The 20,366-nt window shown below is 37.3% G+C and overlaps 1 protein-coding gene across 3 annotated transcripts in view; it reads left to right on the top strand.

Annotated features, from left to right (window-relative positions):
• Positions 1 to 20,366, top strand: part of LOC150091497 (uncharacterized) — a 321,972-nt gene that overhangs the window by 244,643 nt on the left and 56,963 nt on the right. For all 3 annotated transcript variants that reach the window (XM_090375972.1, XM_090375964.1, XM_090375955.1), the window contains one exon: positions 2,839 to 2,910. In XM_090375972.1, the coding sequence (XP_090232098.1) occupies positions 2,839 to 2,910 (72 nt within the window). The remainder of the gene's footprint in view (positions 1 to 2,838; positions 2,911 to 20,366) is intronic.

The raw sequence follows: 20,366 nt of genomic DNA, 5'->3' as shown, positions 1-20,366 counted from the left end.
CAATCAGATCACCTCATAGGTGCCTACTCTCCAGTCACTGCAATTTGCAGAACTTAAGCCTTTCTTGGTAAGAGCACCCCTTTATTCCCCTCACCAATCTCATAGCACATGCTTCTTGATTAGACCAGGGTTCGTGCCCGTGATCACCAAATATGGAGGATGCGGAAATGTCAGGGAATGACCACCGCATATCCCGGAGCAATATGGCCTTAGTTCCTAATGCTCCTAAAAATCAAATAACAAAAAAAAAAAAAAAAAAATTTTTTCCCAAATGCCTGTCCAGCTCAACCTTCAATTTATTTAGGCTATCAACTTCCACAACAAAAGATGGAATTCTGTTCCACCAATCAACTACCCGCTGGGTAAAGGCAAATTTCCGCACATACACTCTACAACTGTCCTTCCTCAATTTGAATCTATGCCCCCCCTCAGGTTCTTAATCTGAGCAAGAGGAAGAATCCCATCAGCATTCAGCTTGCTCATCCCATTCAAGGCCTTATACACCTCAATCAGATCACCTCATAGGTGCCTACTCTCCAGTCACTGCAATTTGCAGAACTTAAGCCTTTCTTGGTAAGAGCACCCCTTTATTCCCCTCACCAATCTCATAGCACATGCTTCTTGATTAGACCAGGGTTCGTGCCCGTGATCACCAAATATGGAGGATGCGGAAATGTCAGGGAATGACCACCGCATATCCCGGAGCAATATGGCCTTAGTTCCTAATGCTCCTAAAAATCAAATAACAAAAAAAAAAAAAAAAAAAAAATTTTTTTTCCCAAATGCCTGTCCAGCTCAACCTTCAATTTATTTAGGCTATCAACTTCCACAACAAAAGATGGAATTCTGTTCCACCAATCAACTACCCGCTGGGTAAAGGCAAATTTCTGCACATACACTCTACAACTGGCCTTCCTCAATTTGAATCTATGCCCCCCTCAGGTTCTTAATCTGAGCAAGAGGAAGAATCCCATCAGCATTCAGCTTGCTCATCCCATTCAAGGCCTTATACACCTCAATCAGATCACCTCATAGGTGCCTACTCTCCAGTCACTGCAATTTGCAGAACTTAAGCCTTTCTTGGTAAGAGCATCCCATTATTCCCCTCACCAATCTCGTTGCCCTTCTTTGTACTTGTTCTAGCAACTCTACATCCTTCCTAAAATGAAGCCTCCAGACCTGTACACAGTACTCTAGGTGTGGCCTGATCATTGCCTTGTATAACAGGATTATCACCTCCCTGTCCCTGCTTGCAAAATTCCTATATATCATTGACAAGACTCCATGACCTGCCCTGGCAGCCCATCTGCACTGCTCAGCAAACTTCATATTTGACTGCACTGCACAATTACCATTAAGTATTTTTCACTTTCCACTTCCGTGAGTGTAGTATCACGCAGTTTGTACGTTTCTCTTGGGTTACTGTTACCCATATGCAGTACTTTGCATTTGCCAATGTTAAACTTCAGTTGCCACTTCTCAGCCCATCTGCCCAACTTTTCCAGATCCTGTTGCAGCAGTATGCTGTCATTATCGTTATTAACAACCCTGCCAACCATTGTATCATCTGCAAACTTTGACATTAAGTTTGATATACCTTCATCAATATCATTGATAAATATACAAAACAGTGGGCCCAACACCGAACCGTGGGGAATACCACTAATAACATTAGTCCATGAAGGGCAGTGTCCATTGATTACCACTCTCTGTCCTCTCCCACTCAACTATCCCTTTATCCATTGTAGCAACTTACCCTTAATGCCATACTTCTCCAACTTGTACAGCAGTCTTTCATGTGCAACAGTATCAAAAGCTTTCCTGAAATCCAAGTATATGATATCAAAATTATTTTTGACATTTAGTTCCTTTTTGACCACATCATAGTATCCAATCAAATTGGTCAGACAAGACTTCCCTTTAACAAACCCATGCTGTGTCTTAACTATTACTTCAGTCTTGTCTAGATGATTGTGCAATGCTTCTTTAACCAGTTATTCCATTATTTTCACCGGAACACAAGTTAAACTAACAGGTCTATAGTTACTTGTGTCACATTTTGAACCCCCTTTGTGAATTGGTGATACATTTGCACGCCTCCAGTCCATGGGGACCTCCCCTGAGTCCAAAGATGCTCTCATAATTATGGCTGAGGGTTTGCTTACTACCTATGCTGCCTCCTTTAATATAACTGGATAGATCTCGTCCACCCCAGGTGTGCCTTTTTTATGTTTAACTTCAAAAATTTCTCCTCTACTTTGCTCTCAGTTATTACAAATTCAATTAGCTCCCTGTTAGAGTTTGATAAACTTTTGCCATTCCCCTCATTGAATAACTCCTCATGTGTGAATGTAGATGCAAAATACCCATTCAGTTTATCAGCTACCTGAACATGATCATGAATAGTCAACCCATCTATGTTAAGTAGTTCAATCTGATTCATTCTTTTCCTTCTAGAGTTTACATAATTAAAGAACTCTTTGCTGTTTTTCTTTGCATCCTTTGCCAAAGATTTCTCATAATCTGCCTTCGCTTGCCTAACGTTCTTTGTGACTTGATTACAGACTAGCTTATAACATACGAAAACAGTTTACTTTGGAATTAAAATTAACATTTATGGATGCTGGTTAGCATACACATTGCACATGGCCAATAATAATAGAATTATAAATGTAAAAACTTATAAGAATATTTTATAGAAATTCTTTAAATACTTTTTTTCTGAAATAAAAAAAAAATTCAATTTTGGTACTCTTTGAAAATAATGATTCAGAAGAAGAAATTTCCTTTTATTCTTCTGAATCATTTTTTAAGTAAAGTTTTGTCTTATTGTTATAGTTGGAGGAAATCCAGATGGCTCTTGCAGTTCGTGATGAGGAGTGCTTTTCCTTGAATGAAGACCTAAGAAAGGTGAGTTACATGAAATTGGTATGTGTACAATATTGCTATGTATAGTTAAACCCCCAAATATGGAAATCTCTAGTTTCATGCAGATTTTTGAAAATGGAGGGGGGAGGGAAGAGAAATCCAGTGAACCACTTAAGAATTAACAAATTCAGTTCTTTGGTTAGCCATTGTTCAAGCAGTGCATTATGGTTGATTATATATGGAGGACATTTCACTTGAGAACCATATTACCACAATCTAACCACTTGGAAGTGAGGACAAAGTAATGTGCATGGTGATTAATAAATATGTTTATTTCAATATTTCAAGTGAAAGATGAAAATTGGTTTGCATGTTGCATTTGTCATACAACTAAAAAAAAAGATCCAAATTATAACCAAACAAATATTTTCCAATATTAATTTTCAGGATTTCTGAATGGTGTGAGGCTATCTAATGTGGAAGAGATACCCCCCCCCCCAGATATATCAAACAAGGCTTGTGGGGAACCAACATCTAGTGTTCTCCCGCCCCATCATAGCATAACCTAAAGAGACAGCTATGTGGCTACTGAATGAATCAGGATAGGTTGTGAGTATGGAAGTATGCTGACCAAATTGGATGAATATACAAAGGGTACTAGGAAATTTTTGCAATATGACGCAACAATGAATCACAGGAAGCTGCTTGTTGCTGCATGTTGAGACATGTTCATACGTGCATAGTAGCCGCCGCGCCAAGTCGATGGGCTCAGTTATTCATTAGTAGTGAGAGTGTAAAGTGCTTGCGATGACATCGTGGTCACGAAATGAGATAAGGACAGTTTTGCGGTATAATTTCGTGCGTGGTTTAACCATAGACCAGTGCTTAGAAGAAATGACTCTCGCACTAGATGATGATTGTCCACATCGTACAACGATATTCAGGTGGTATAGAGAATTCCAAAGGGGAAATTTCACTCTGGAGGATTCGGAGAGGCCGGGAAGGCCACGAACGTCAGTTACGGAGGAAAACGTTACTGCTGTGAGGAAAATGCTTGACGAAAACAGGCGCGTGACCTACCAACAGATAGAGGATACTTTGGGCCTAAATGCACCAGCAATTCGTTCGATTCTGCAAGATCATTTGCACGTGAAGAAACTTTGTTCTCTCTGGGTGCCGCATCAACTGACTGAAGAGCAGATGACACGACGTGTGACTTGGTGCCGGGAGATGTTAAAAAAGTTTGATAAGGGACAATCTCGGTATGTGAACAACATCGTGACAGGTGACGAGACTTGGCTGTACTATTACGATCTGCCGACCAAGGCTCAAAACAAAGTTTGGGTCTTTGATGATGACGACACACCCGTAATTGTCAGAAAATCCCGATCTGTAAAGAAGAAAATGATAGCTGTATTTTTCAAATCGAGTGGAATTGTGGAATGTGTCGTTTTGGACACGCAGAAGACAGTCACAGCTAAGTGGTATACTGAACAATGCCTGCCTAAAGTCATTGGATCTATGAAGAACCTGCGGCCAAAGTCAAGAATGGACACCTGGTACCTCCATCATGAAAATGCTCCAGCTCACCGCGCCAAAGCCTGCACCGAATATTTGACCACGACAGGACTGAAACTTCTCGAGCACCCTCCCTACAGTCCAGACCTTGCTCCCTGCGACTTTGCACTGTTCCCACATGTGAAAATGAAGCTAAAAGGGAGGCGGTTTTCCAGTGATGAGGACCTTCTACGGGCTTGGGACAACGAGTGTGCTTTACTCCCTAGTGAAACTTGGCAGAACTGGTTTAAAGATTGGTTTCGGAGGATGGAGAGGTGTATTGAATGTAGAGGAAATTACTTTGAAAAAATTAAATAAACAAAGCTGTATTGCAAAACTTTCCTAGTACCCTTTGTATAAAGGATATATCAGAATAAATATATTTCCAGTAAAAAAAAAAAAATTTCCTGAGAATCAACAAATTCATTTCTTGGGTTAGCCGTTGCTCAAGCAGTGCATTATGGTTGATTATATATGGATGACATTTCACTTGAGAATTGTTACCATAATCTAACCAATTGGAAGAGAGGAAAATAATATGAGGTGATTAATAAACGTGCTTATTTCAGTATCTCAAAAGAAAGGAAGAAAACTGGTTTGCTTATTGCTCTTATCACACAACTAAAAAAAAAAAAAAAAAAAAAAATCCAAATTATAACCAAATAAATATTTTACAATACAGTCCATTCCGGTTATTTGGGACACATCGGGACTAGTGCATTTTGGCCCGATTAAGCGGCTGCCCCAGTTATCCGAAGTTTCACATAAATAGTTAAAAATACAATGTAAACCCCCCCCCCTTTACAATTGGTTCAGTGTACAATCAAATCACGTTACGAGGAACTCACCATAGTAAAGTACCGTTCACTATACGATCTATAGTAAGCGCCAGTCATTGTGATCATGTTTGTGAATTGAATTTTAATTCTATTAAACAGCGATTCTAATAAGAGAAAATAGGAGGAATATTATCCACAGGCTATAAAAGCAACGATATATTAAGCACAAATTTACCCTTATTATTTTACCAATTAAAAAATTAAATGATACGTGAAAATCGGAATAATTAATAAGTACTGTAATATGTACATAGGAACTAGTTGACATTTCTGTTCACTGACGTTTGTGGGTGGGGTTAAAATTTAAAACAGTAAAAAGATAAGCAACCAATAACAAAGAACACGGCACACACAAATTGCCAGTAACACGATATGCGCAAGTGAGAACGGAGTAATGAGTTTCAAAGCTTTAAAAATAGGAATGAAGAGAAGATCAGAAAATTTATTTTTTTATATGATTGAAGATTTCATGGAAGTGTAAACACATTTCACCACAATAACCCACAGAATTCCAGCTGTCGGTATTATCGCAAATTCAATAAGATCAAGTTTACTATCTGTTTATGATAGATTTCACTAACAGAAAAGCCCAATAAACAGGTGACTGCTAATTGTTTTTATTGATTTATGGTTGTGACCTCCAGAATTTTGACTGAACCACGTGGTACCGTCGGAGACAATCGTAGGGTAATCTCCAATGCTGCGGTCTCCTGTCCCGATTAAATGGCACGCTGTCCCAATTAAGTGAAGTAATCCCTGGCTATTTTCTCAATTGGTTTCTGTTTTTTAAGATTTGCTCCAAATAAATGGCTGTCCCGATTAACTGGTGGCCCAAATAACCGGAATCCACTGTATTATTTTTCAGGATTTCTGAATGGTGTGAGGCTATCTAACGTGGAAACCCCCCTACATATCAAACTATGGAAGTACACTGACCAAATTGGATAAATATACAGGGTGTTTCAGTTAAACGTTTCAGAACTTCTAAGAGGGGTAGGGTACATCCTGACAACTCGAAATCATATAGCAATGTGGGGTCGGAAATGCTTTCCTGAAGCGGTGTTGTACACAGAAGCACCATAAAGAAAAGAGACCGTAAGTGAGAAATCGTTTTAATAATACATGAAAAGAAGCAAAAGGTACATGAATTAAAGTAAGTGTTCGAAGTTTCTTCCACGGGCTACAATGCACGCCTCACATCTCTGACACATGGACATCCGAATATTCTGGAATACTCCAGGCGAATTTCGAATTTCTTCGGCAGCTACTGCGATTCTTGCAACCAGCTCCTCAGCATTGTCAACAGGGGTGTTATAAACTAGCGATTTCATATGACCCCAGAAATAAAAATCAAGACATGATAGGTCGGGTGACCGAGCAGGCCAACGCACGGGACCACCACGTCCGGTCCACTGTTGACCAAATGTGACATCCAGGTAGTTACGAACATCTCCGCTATAATGGGCAGGCGCTCCATCGTGTTGGAAACACATTGTGTGTTGCGTCGATGCAGAAATCTGTTCATCTCTCAAAAGTTGTGGCAATACTTGCTGCAGAAAGATCAAGTAGATAGGTCCGGTTAGACGACACGGTAACAGGTAAGGTCCGATGAGGTGATCTCCCATAATCCCGGCCCATACATTGACCGAAAATCGAATCTGTGCTGCACGACGTCGTATTGCATGCGGGTTCTCGACCGCCCAGATATGGTCGTTATGCGTGTTGAAAATTCCTTCCCTTGTGAAGGATGCCTCATCGGAAAACAACACTTCAGCAGGAAAAAGGGGATTTGTAGCACATTTTCCAAGGTACCACTGTGCGAAAGCAATACGATGTGCATAATCCTCCGGTTGCTGTGTCTGGACACGCTGCACGTGAAACGGATGCATGTCTTGTTCTCGGAGAATCCTCCAGACGCTGCAATGGGAAACCCCGACTGCGTTTGCTAGACATCGTGTACTCGTTCTTGGATTCCCCTGTACATGCTGCAGCACATTCTGTTCGACGGCTGGAGTCCGTGCTGTTCTTACCCTGTCCCTGTCAGAAAGAGCTGACAGGGACAGGGTAAGAATGAACCTCTCTCAGCTAACCTCTGGTGCAGTCTTGCAAAGAAATTATGACTGGGAATACGCCTCGTCGGATATCGTTTCGCGTACAAACGCTGTGCGGCTGGCCCACTACAATTTGCAGCCCCGTACGCCAAATGCATATCGGCTAACTCTGCGTTCATGTAATCATCCATCCTACTAACTTGGCGTTCTTGTTCAAGAAATTCGAAATTCGCCTGGAGTATTCCAGAATGTTCGGATGTCCATGCGTCGGAGATGTGAGGCATGCATTGTAGCCCGTGGAAGAAACTTCGAACACTTACTTTAATCCATGTACCTTTTGCTTCTTTTCATGTATTATTAAAACGATTTCTCACTTACGGTCTCTTTTCTTTATGGTGCTTCTGTGTACAACACCGCTTCAGGAAAGCATTTCCGACCCCACATTGCTATATGATTTCGAGTTGTCAGGATGTACCCTACCCCTCTTAGAAGTTCTGAAACGTTTAACTGAAACACCCTGTATAAAAGATAAAATGGAATAAATATATTGGATAAAGCACCTGGAGACTAGGCACCTGCGAGGTGATCTGATTGAAGTGTTTAAGGCCTTGAATGGATTGAGTAAGCTCAAGTTGATGAGCTTACTCAGTTGAGCAGGAATAAGGAGGTGCTTATCCCTTTGTATAAGACAATGGTTAGGCCACATCTTGAGTACTGTATACAGGTCTGGAGGCCCCACTTTAGGAAGGATGTAGATCTGCTGGAATGGGCGCAGAGAAGGGCAACCAGAATGGATTACGTAAGCTGAATGTTAATGGCATTCTTCCACTTGCTGAGACTACACACATGAGGGAAAATAAATTCAAGTTGAGGAAGGATGGTTGCAGGATATATGTGTTGAAGTTTGCCTGCAGCCAGCAGGTGGTTGATTGTTGGAACAGGCTTCCATCTATTGTTGAAGTGGATGGGTTGAATAAATTCAAGGGAGAACTATACAAATTGTTGGAAGGGTATGGATAGGTGAACTGAACTGTTTTTTTTTTTTTTTTGGCTGATGCAATATAGGCTTGCTTCCTTGCATCATTTACCATTACTACTACTACTTTCTTCCTCTTTGCTCAGCCTATACACATGACAGGGCATAAATTCAAACTGAGGAAGGATGGTTTTGGGATAGAGTGTGGAGGTTTGCCTTCATCCAGCAGGTGGTTAATTGTTGGCACAAACTTCTATCTCTTGTTGTGGAAGTGGGCAGTTTGAATAAATTCAGTGAAGAACTAGACAAATTATTGGAGGGGATGGCCGTGTGATGTGGGAGTTTTTTTTTTTTTTTTTTGGCTGATGCTTTATAAGCTTGCTTGCTTTGCATCATATGCCACTAATACTAATAAATTATAGGGTAAAATTTTAATAAGAATTAAGACCAAGATTATACTAATTCCAGCAAAAAATGGAATTAGTAGAACTAGATTGATATAATATTGGAATAGCAGGTATCGAAAAAAAAAAATCAAAACAATGTATACAGCAGATCTGCAGCTAAATTTATAGTTATTAAATTACTCTAGAAGTTATAGTGCAAAAAAGCATAAAAATAGCTTTTAGAACTAGTTTAACAAAGTTTAATTGGCTGAGCCAACCCAAGTGTGTGGGCAGAATTTAAGATAGGAAAGTTATGTGATAAAATTTATTTATACATATGGCCCAGTTAAAGACAAAAAAAAAAAAAAAAAAAGAAAGAAATAGTTCTTTAATACATTATAAAGAGCAGTAGAAACTAATTACAAAAGAAAGAAAGAACAGTATTGGCTGGAATTTAAATAGCAACATTGGAAATGACAATTACATCTACAGAGATATTTTATGAAAATTTCTAGAGAAATTTTGGAGAAAGCAGGTAAAATATAAAACAGTAATGGTAAAGACACTAGAATTTTGTTCAAGCTATGCAGTCTTAATTACAAAAACAGTATTTCAGCATTCAGACAGTCAAAAGTTTAAGTGGAGGAGGCAGAATAGACACAAGAAAAGCATACTTGACAATAACATTATGGAAAAGGATCTTAAATGACTATTTGAATTTACAGGAGATTGTAGAAGATTTGAGATTGTAAATTATCATCTTGTATTGAGCAAATTAAAAATGGCAATTAATGCCAATAGAAAGTGTTAAACGAAAAAGATCCAAGAGCGAGCACTTTTGATTTTTGCAATAACTGTAAAATATAAAAATGTTCTTGCTCAAAAGTTAAATGATACTTTTTATGCTAATGACTTCAGATGAAGGCAAGCAAATATTTAAAAGAACTTTAGTCACAACTGCAAAAGAGGGGTACCTTGGGGGAGGGGGAGGTCTCTAAAGATAGAAAATTAGGAACACCATGGTGAACCTTAGAAGTTAGAGGCAGTTAGAAAAAAGAAAAAATACTGTGATAAATTTTTAGCAAATAAAAATAACCAATTCTTATTGGAATATAAAGAAAAAGTGCAAAAGTAATAAGATATATCTGAAAGAGGCTAAAAAAAAAAAGGGAGATTTTGAAAAAGCCATGGAATAGAAGTATCGTAAAAGTGAAAATATTGAGAACAATATTGAGAAGGATATTGAGAACAATAATCCAAAGAGACAAAAGACTGATCGGATGGAGCAACCTTGCCCATCATTCTTAATCATCCACTCAGTTACTAGTCAGCCTATGAGCAAATTGTCTCCCTTTGTCATTCAAAAACATCTGGAAGGTATTGCAGGATCTCCCAAGACAGTGAAGAGACTGCAATCAGGAGACTAACTAGTAGAAACCACGAGCCACAGACATTCCGAGAAGCTGTTACAACTCACAAGCTTTACTGGCATTCCAGTAAATATATCTCCTCATGCAACCCTAAATTCATTTAAGGGTGTGATTTCCAGTTGGGATATATTAAATGTCACCGACGAAGAAATAACTCAAGATCTGCAGGGACAACACATAATTGAAGCAAGATGCATAATGATTAAAAGAGATAATCAGCTTACATCTACCAGAAATATTATTCTCACCTTCAATACACCCAAATTACCCTCCTCTGTAAAAGCAGGTTATTTACTTTGCCACATCCGCCCCTGCCGCCGTAGCCTAGTGGTCAGGCGCGCGGGTTTCATAAGTACACGTGCCTTGAGTGACCGGGGTTCAAGCCCGTGACTGCTGAATGCGGTGCTGTTTCTTGTATTCTGTCTATCTTGTTAACTCCTCTAACTGTTTGGTCGTCCCGGAGTATAAACAGAAAATTTATTTATTTATTTACATTCCAAACCCTTTAAGATGTTATAAATGCCAAAAGTATGGCCACTCACAAACTGTATGCATTGGAGTTCCTGTCTGCCCCAACTGTGGTTACTCAAATCACGTACACAGTGAGTGTACAGTTACAAAAACGACCTGCCCAAATTGCAAAGGTGATCATCCTTTAGATAAAGAATAGCAAATATGATAATTCTACTTATGGGTTTTCCACCTGTTACATTTAACATACTAACAGAGGATTAGAATACTGTTGAATATAACTTTTGGGTGGAACAGTCAGGTTTTAGGCCAAAAAGGAGATGACAGAATAAGATATTTATACTAAGAGAAATTACAGTAGAAAAGCTTTGGGAACATAATAAGAACATGAATTTGGTATTTGTTGATCTTGAAAAAACATATATTGAAGTATCCAGAAATCTGTTCTTTCAAATTTTAAAAAAAGATGGTATCATGGTATCAAGGATATTCTTTTAAAGGCAGTGGCAGTCCTGGGCATGGACCAATGAGACTATAGCGCCCCCCCCCCCCCCAAATTATGTCTTTATTCAGTTGTCTGAAAAATGTTGGAAAGATTTTGAAAAAGACATGGAAAAGCAGTATCGAGATGTTGAAAAAATTTTCACCTTCATGTTACTTCACAAAGGGCTAAAGAATGAAATTGCAGTACATTTATAGACTCGTATTGTCTTGTTCAGAATATAAATTGCTAATATCTGATTAAGAGTTAAAGAATGGAATCACACTAGATTTCTGCATTTATTGTCACTCAAAAAAATATGCAACAAAATATATATCTGTCTATGGATATGGTGCACTAAACGCCAATTTTAAGATCATGCAGGGTAGTCTCTATATTCATGGGGCAGATGTTCTGCTGACTATACACTGGTCTTTTGGCTATTAACATAGTTGAATAAATAAAACCATGCATCATCACTGTAAAAAAAAGTAACTTAAAATGTTGTCTTCCTTATAGTTAATAAAGTTTTGGAACTATTGCAGTAATGCATATCCTTGTTTTTGTGTTGTTTGTTTGTTATTTGGTTTTTAGGAGCATTAGCAACTAAGGCCATATTGCTCCGCGATATGTGGTGGTCATTCCCTGACCTTTCCGCATCCTCCGTATTTGGTGGTGATGGGCTCGAACCCTGGTCTAATCAAGAAGCGTGTGGTACGCACTGCTGCTCCTTCCCATTGTTTTTGTGTGATTCCTTGTCTGCATAATTGTCACTTTGTATAGATACTGATGTGAACATTTTACTGAACTAACTTCTGGACTGATTTGCAATGCCTTAATATACTTGCTGAAAAATCATTAAATTTTTACTCCAATAAAACTGTTGGTCAGCCAGACTGCACACCATCACAGACTGAACCAGTTGAATGGAACTAAGTACCTTATTCTGCATCCTTAGATAATTAGGATGCAGAATACCACTGACAGAAAACTGTTCAGTAAGCACCTGTCTTACCTTATAAGTATATACTGACCATTATTATTACGCACTTTCTGTAATAAAAACAATTGCACCCTCAACTGATAAAACCATGGGTTGGGGTGGGGAAAGGTTATTTCAACATTGAGATCAAAATGGATCTATAATTCACAGTACATACCACTTATAGTGGCATGTGTAGTACACAGTGACTTTACAAGACATTCTGTATTCACAATTGCTTGCACTAGTTTCTTCCAGTGCTCTCCTCAGGATGGTTATAGTTTCATGAGTTTGCTGTTTTGTAACTGGAATCTGTTTGGGTTCATCTTCATTTTCCTCCTCGGCAATATTATCAGTAACAGACTGGGCAATTTCTTCTTCTGTTAAAGCTGTAGTAACTTTTAGATCACCATCTATGTCCACCCAATCATTAAACTCCTGTTCACCCATGTCTTCAGGCTTTTCAACATGATCAGCATTGTGACTTATCATGAATAATTAATCCACATTTTTTGAAACAGTTGCTCATGTTGGTTTTGGAAACTTCATTCCAGGCACTCATTGTCTTAGAAGTGCATATAGAACAGTTATCTGCTTTGCGATATCAGATGATGTTCCCAAACCTTCATCTGTAGCCTGGATGATTCTTCGCCTCATATCCGATCTATAAAAGGTCTTAAAGGTTTTTATTATTCCCTAGTCGAGAGGTTTAATCAGTGATTTGGTATTCAAAGGTAGAAAAACTAATTGAATGTTTTTGAAAGTCAACTTTGGATGAGCTAGGCAGTTGTCCAAAACCAGTGCAATTTTTTTGTTTTTCTTATCCAATTTTAAATCCCATTTACAAAGATAATCTTCAAATAAAGAAGCTATCATCCAAGTGTTCGTATTATTGGCATATTCAACAGGCAGCTGTTTTATTCCTTTAAAACATCTAGGCGATTTACTGTGGCCTATAACTAACAGCTTCATCTTGATTGTTCCCATCATGTTGCATGTTAAATGAATTGTAATCCTGTCTTCGATATTCTTTCCTTCAGATGCAGAGAAATTTTTAAAAATCATGCAGTGGTCTGGGGTAGCCCTGTAGTACAACCCTGTTTCATCTGTATTAAAAATGTTTTCAGGATTATAAGTGCTTAACACAGTTTGCCAAGAAGTTTTCAACCAGCTGTCAGCTGCAGAACCTTCAGAATCCTGTTTTTCTCCGTGAAGTTTTTTGTAAACAGTATCATGCCTCTCCTTCCATCTTGTCAGCCATCTGTCGCCTTAAACTCTTTGTATAGTTTTTCAGCAAAATCATTAGCTTTTTGAAGAAGAATGCTACGATTGGTTGGTGCATTAAATGAGCTGGCCTGTTTGAACCAAATGAACAGAGCTTCATCTACTGTTTGGCATTTCCCTTCATGATTCGTTTTTCTGGTTTCACTAATCATATTGTGTTTAATGTGTGACGTGATTTTAATAATTTTGATAAAGATGACTGAGGCACTCCTAATTTTACTGCCACTTTGAGACAATTGCCTAAGTTTAATCTTTGAGACATATTGCCTAAATTTAATTTATTGTATGTTTCTATAATTTGTAACATCTTTTACACTCATATTCACTCTCTTTCTGTTCATTGACTTTTTTTTTTTTTTGGAGTAGTAAAATTTAAAACACAGTAAAAAAGATAAACAATAATCAATAATAAAGTACATGGTGCACACAAATTGGAATTAACACAACATACACAAGTGAGATGAAGTTTAGATATAGAAATGAAGAGAAGATTTCAGTGAAGGGGAGACACATTTCACTATAATGTGAAAACAGAATTCTAGCTATCGATATTATCGCAAATGCAATAAGATCGAGTTTACTACCCGTTTATTGCACTAACAGAAAAGCCCAATAAACTAAAACTGCAAATTGTTTTTATTGTTTTATGGTTGGGATCTCCAGAAATGTGCTCTAGTAATATATTACAGAGGCGTTCAAACTTTATTCTTATAACCAAAAATGTGATTTTAATAAAATATGAAAGTGTAGTGCATTTTATTGATTTGAATCAGTTCTTCGAAATTTGATTCTATAAAGCGGCTGATTCTTAACAACCAGTGATAACCATAACTGGCACTTACTGTATATAGTTTTAGTGCAGATTGGCATAAAAATTTGAAATGTGGCAGACTCTCTTGCGTGATGAAGAAATCCCAGGATGCTTAGCAACTGCTGTAACAGAAGAGATTGCTGCAAAAATTGTGGCATTAATCCTGGAAGATCACTATATTAGCATCAAAGAACTAGTTGCAGAGATCCAAATTAGTGTAGGGTCTGTGGAGAACATCATCCATCAACAGTTGCATATGAGTAAAGTGCTTGTTAGATGGGTTCCCAGACTTCTGGCCTCCTTACCAGAAGAAGGAAAGGGAACAATGTGCACATGAAATATTGTCATTGTGCCAGGAAAAGCAAGAGAAGTTTTTTTTTTTCACAGCTAGTCACCATGGACAAAACTTGGATCCATCACTATGATCCCGAAATTAAACATGTCAGAACAGTGGAAGCATCCAGAATCACCCCCTCCCCAAAAAAAGGCAAAGGTGCAACCAAGTGCTGGCAAGGTGATGCTGTTGGTTTAATGCTAACAGATTATCTTCAAAAGGGCTGTACTATAACACAGAATTATTATTCTAACCTCATAAAGCTACATGCTGCTATAAAAGAAAAAAGATGGGGAAAGCTATCAAAAAGTGTGCGCCTGCTCTACAATAATGTCCCTGCACATTCTGCAATATTTCAAATCCACATTCATGGATTTGAAATGCAGCATCCTGCTTATTCCCACAACCTTGTACCCTTGAATTTCTCCCTGTTTCCTGCTGTGAAGTCCTTTCTTCACGGAAACACTCTGCTGATGATGATGATGAGGTGATTTCTGCTACCGAGTTGTGGCTTGGACTGTCAGACTACGTCTACAAAACTGGCCCATAGAAGTGTGTTGAGAGGTAGAAAAAATGTGTAATTTCATCTGGTGACTACGGTGGAAAAAGGTGTTTGTTTCATCCTTCTGTCACAACTACTTCTGAGTGAATACAAATCTTTTTTTGAACCCCCATATTTGTAAGAGAAAGGTCATTGCTGCATGTGTATGGTTGAGGAGAGTAACTCTAATAACAACACAGTGTAAACTTGGAACAGTTCAAAGATTTTTTTTTTTTAAATTACCTTGCTCAGAATTTGCAGAAAAGTTTCTACACCAGCACTGCAAACACTTGCAGGAACTCTTCCTTTAGACCAAATAATTTATAAAGGTATAACATATCACATTAAGAAAGAAATTTCATTAAATTTTAATGTTTTTTCAGTAAATACCACTGCTGATCCAAAAACAGAAAAGCAAAGGAGTTGGGAGATCCTTAATAATAAATGGCAAAACTGGTGGATGGAGTGCCAAAAAAAGGATCTGTAACAAAAAGATATGTTCCTTTTGTTTGTTCTCTACTAATTAAATTATAATGGGATTATTATAATAGGATAATTACAGCTTTATAATTTATATTACATTATAATTATAGCTTTACACATTTTTTTTTTTTTTTTTATGAAAACCCCAAACACAAAAGTTATTAGAGCCTATAGTAGTACTTAGTGCTATGTGTGGGCTGAGAAGGTGAAAGAAGATACTTGTTAACATTAAACATGAATTTCTGTAGATTGTAATTTTCAGGAAATATGTGTGAGAGGTTATTCTGGAAAATGGAAGTTGAAGGAATAAATGAGGAAGAAGAAAAACTGGTTCTGTGATTTTTAAGTTAGACAGGTAAAAGGATGCTGACTAGTTGCAGCAGGTGTTCAGACTGGTCTGGAAGAGAGTATGGTAGATTTGAGAGTTGTACAGAGTGAATAGCTGTTTAGAAGAAAAGTAATGTTGAGAGCAAAAGAGAAAACCCAGTTTTTTAGATGCAGAGGAAGCAATATTTATGATGTGCTTATGCCAAGAGAGATTAAAAGTCAGGGTTATCCCTAATAGAGATATGTGATCTTCTGTAGGAATCTGCGTGTCACTGAAGATAAGCATAGCAGCAGAAAATCCTTTATGCAAGATATAAGACAGGATGAGTTTTAGAGGGATTGAAATTAACTAAGTTATCTTTACCCCACTAGAGAATTACCTGGAGATCAGCATTTAAGGAATTGGTAGTGGATATTAAAGAAGTTAAAGCTTTTATTGTAGGGCAAGATTTCTCAAACTGGAAGGTCATTAATATACAATAGGAAAAGAGTTGGAGAAAGAACTGAACCTTAGGGAAGACCAGCATTAGTGGAGAAGTTAGAAGACAGAGAGACATATCCCCATCACTTGCTGTGGGTGGTCAAAGAGAAAACTGGATATCCAATTACAAAAAACAATCAGCAATTCATAAGATGGAAGCTTATTTAGAAGACGATTATGCCAAATATGATTAAAAGCCTTTGAAATGTTCAAGAGCAACTGCTTGAGGGTTTCACCAAACATTTCAATTGAATTCGTCCATAGATGGGTAACATAAGCCAGTATATCACAAGTGGAACAACACTAACAGAATTCATATTGGTGATCATTGATCAGATAAAAGGTTCCTAGATAGTTTAGGAGTTGGCAGTTAATGGATTTCTCTATTACTTTAGAAAGAATAGAAGTGCACTGGGATGATAATTGGATGGGAAGGATGTCACCCTTTTTGAGCAATTGTATATCAACCAATATGAGCAAATTTCCAAGTTGAATAAGAAAGTGTAAAAAGGCATACAGAACAGGAGTAAGCTCAACAATACAGGTTTTGAGAACAGGTGGAATAATACCATCTGTTCCTGGAGCTTTCTTGGTATGAAGACTGTTCAAAATTCTTCTGACATCCTTTTGGTGGAAGACCACAGGAGGCATTCAATGGAGCACTGGGAATGGTAGGAAGGTGGTTTACTAAGATCATCAATACAAGAGTTAGAAAAAAAGGATGCTGGGAGGTCAGCTTTATCTTTAGCTGAAGTGGCAATAGAACTATCAAGTTTTAACAGAGGTGTGAGTATAGATGCAAAAGTTGTAGCCAATAGATTTGACAAAAGACTGGAATGCTTGGCTATGGTTTGGACAGGTAAACAAGTTTTCTACGATTAGCCTGTTCAAAATATAGTTTGAACATATTAACAACTGCTTTACAATTGTTGCAAACTTTGGTGTAGGTGGAAAATGAACCTGGAGATTTGGATGCAAGCTAAGTGTGACATGCATTCTTATCTTGAACAGCCTCAGCACATTTATTGGAAAACCAAGGTTTAGATAAAGGTTGAGATTTTAAGGTGGAGTGTGGAATAAGGAATTTCATCCCTACAAGAATATTTTCTCTTACATGATCTGAGCAAACATTGACATCAGATTTAAAACAGTAATCCAACCAAGGAAAAGAAGTAAATAAATTTTGAAGATCATCCCATTTTTCATTCTTGTAATGTCAAACAATTTGTGGCTAAGAATGGCCATGAGATCAAAGCTTCATTGATGGGACATGACTTTCTCAATACCAGATTTCATTATTTCAAGTTAAGCAAAACAAGTCTTTGTTCCTGAGGCCTGATATCATTCATTCTATTGTATATTGTGTATAGACTTTCACCTAGCTCTTGCTGCATGTTCTGCCTTATCTTCTGGAAATGAATACAACACTGTCTCAAAAAGATTTTTTTTTGGCTTCCACCACACAATTCCAGTTAACAGTATCCTGATTTTATCATTTTCAGAGTAATTGCTCCTTTATAAATGTCGTGGATCTTTATATTCTAAATTAAATTCAGGTTCTTATTTTACCAGACTGCTTTCTCCTGAAACTACTGAACCACCTTTGATTCGGCTGTTAGGGTAGATGATCATCTACCGTAACTACTGAATCACAAATGCTATGAATGCTTCTGGATTTCTCTGTATTTCTGGACTTTATTCTAGCTATTAGTCCATCTGCTACCACTACTGATATTGAAAAAAATTTTTAGGTACAGGATTATTTATGTTGTTGTTTGTGGTGATGTCTCTGTATTGTCTTCTTTTCCTTTATTTCTTCCATCTCTTTTCTGGTGTGGGAGAGGTGTGAAACTGTGTTGTTTCTGTTTGTGGCCAATTTCATTTTGAGGTACAAGATGATGCCACTCTATGGATCGTTGACTGATTTCTGGCTCAAAGTGATATTTACACATTTCAGTACTTGTAACAATCTGTGAAAGGAATACTTTTCCATCTGTATTACATGCTGCCAAAAATTTAGAGGCAATTTCTGCTCTCTGAAGTTTGTAGTGTAGTGTCAGTTGTGGAACAGTGAACACACCTTTGATTAATCTATTATTTATTGCATTCATGCTTCCTTCACCAATTCTGAACTATGTTGGCAACTGCCTTCATGTGACATGCTGATTCCATAAATTGATATCATCAATATATTGCACATAGGTGTTATTTCCAAGGTTGGGCAACTGATGTATAGTTAATCATGAAGGTTAGCTTTTCCATGTTTTGATGCAATTAAAAACTTGATCCAGCTGTGCTTCTATCAATAATATCATTCAATAAGATGTTTTTCAGTCATTTTTAAATATCCTCCACTACTTCCTTCTCTACCATTAAAAACTCTATTGAAGTTCTTTGCTTACAACAAACCTTGCTATCTGACTGTTTTAAAAACAAACTATTCTAAATAATGTTAGAATGTGAAATTTGGTTGTCTGAAAGGATGTAGTTTGGTAGTTACTATTTTTAATAAGTTTCAGCTTTTTTATTATTTTTTTTTTTAATAAATTTTTGTTGAGGAAAAAAAAATATGGGGTAAAACTCTGAATGACCTTTGTATGAACCCACATATTTGCCCTTCAAAAAGAGTAAAAATACCCAACATCTGGCTTACTGGAACCTCTGAGTCCAGTATAAGTCTAATATAGATGCCTGGCCTCATCTTGTTGCTCTTCATCACAGTGGTTCTCAAAATACTGAGATATACGGATCCATTCAAAAATGAAAAAAAGTTTACGGACCCCTGCAAAACAGAAAAAAAGTTTGCAGTCACCCTGTATATATGCATATGTTTCTGTGTGTGATCGTGAATTCAATGTATGAACACTGAGTTTTCTGAAAAGAAAATTCAAAGTTTTATGTTTAAATCAACTCAACTTTATTCTTATTTTTACATAAATATATATTAATAACTTTATTTATCATCAATTTGCTATACATAGAATGAATAATTTGACTAGTTCCAGAGGGTTGTTTCGTGGACCCCCCTGAAACTGGTCTACAGACCCCAGTTTGGGAACCGCTGCTTCATCACATCCTTTAAATGAATTTTGTGTCCTTTCTAAGATGCATCCTTTCTATAATACTCCAGGAGTGGTCTATTAAATGCTTTATACCAGGGGTGGCCAACGAGTCGATCGTGGCTTTAATTTTGGTCGATCACGACGAATTTTAAATATAAAGTCATCCCTCAATTTGCGCATCAGGTATACTACCAAAATTTTATATTGCGTAGCGGGTTTTGCTACCTGTGCCTTATTTTATTTATTTATTTTTTTATTTATTTTTTTTTTTACGAAGCTTAAAAAATAGGAATGAAGAGCAGATTTTGAAAATTTATTTATTTTTTTTTGCATGATTGAAGATTTCATTGAAGAAGAAACACATTTCACCATAATAACGTAAAAGACCACAAAATTCCAGCTGTCGGTATTATTGCAAATGCAGTAAGATTGAGTTTACTGCCCGATTATAATTAGATTGCACTAACAGAAAAGCCCAATAAACCGGAAAGTAGAAATTGTTTTTATTGTTTTATGGTCGTGACCTCCAGAAATAGCTTTAGAGAAATATCACAAAGGCATTCAAAACTAATTCTTATAACGATATAACCAAACAGAGCAATAAACAGTGGTGTGTTTGTCCGGTTATTTTGGAAACAACTTCCTCATTCGGGAATCCTCTTCATCAATTATCCTATGTTAGCTGTTCAGACAGAATATTTTTCCGGTTCGCGCAAATTAGTGTTTTAATCGGTAAACATTGCTTTTGCTGATTTAATAACTGGACATTACTTATATGTTAATTTAATACCTTTTGATTTAAAATGAATACTAGGAAAAAGAGTAAAACATCATTTTCATCAAGAGTGGAAACTAGAATACTTTTTTTGTAATGGTGAAAGAAAATGTTGCTGTTCGATTTGCAATGCTTCCGTGGCTATACCCAAAAAAGGAAATTTAGAAAGGCACTTGAACGCACTCCATGGTAAATACCAATCAGATTTTCCGCCGAATAGTAACCCT

Source organism: Mastigoproctus giganteus, chromosome 1, assembly GCF_048544385.1.
Source record: "Mastigoproctus giganteus isolate SK-2022 chromosome 1, ASM4854438v1, whole genome shotgun sequence".
Taxonomy (NCBI): domain Eukaryota; kingdom Metazoa; phylum Arthropoda; class Arachnida; order Uropygi; family Thelyphonidae; genus Mastigoproctus; species Mastigoproctus giganteus.
This window is presented reverse-complemented; position numbering and strand designations above follow the sequence as displayed.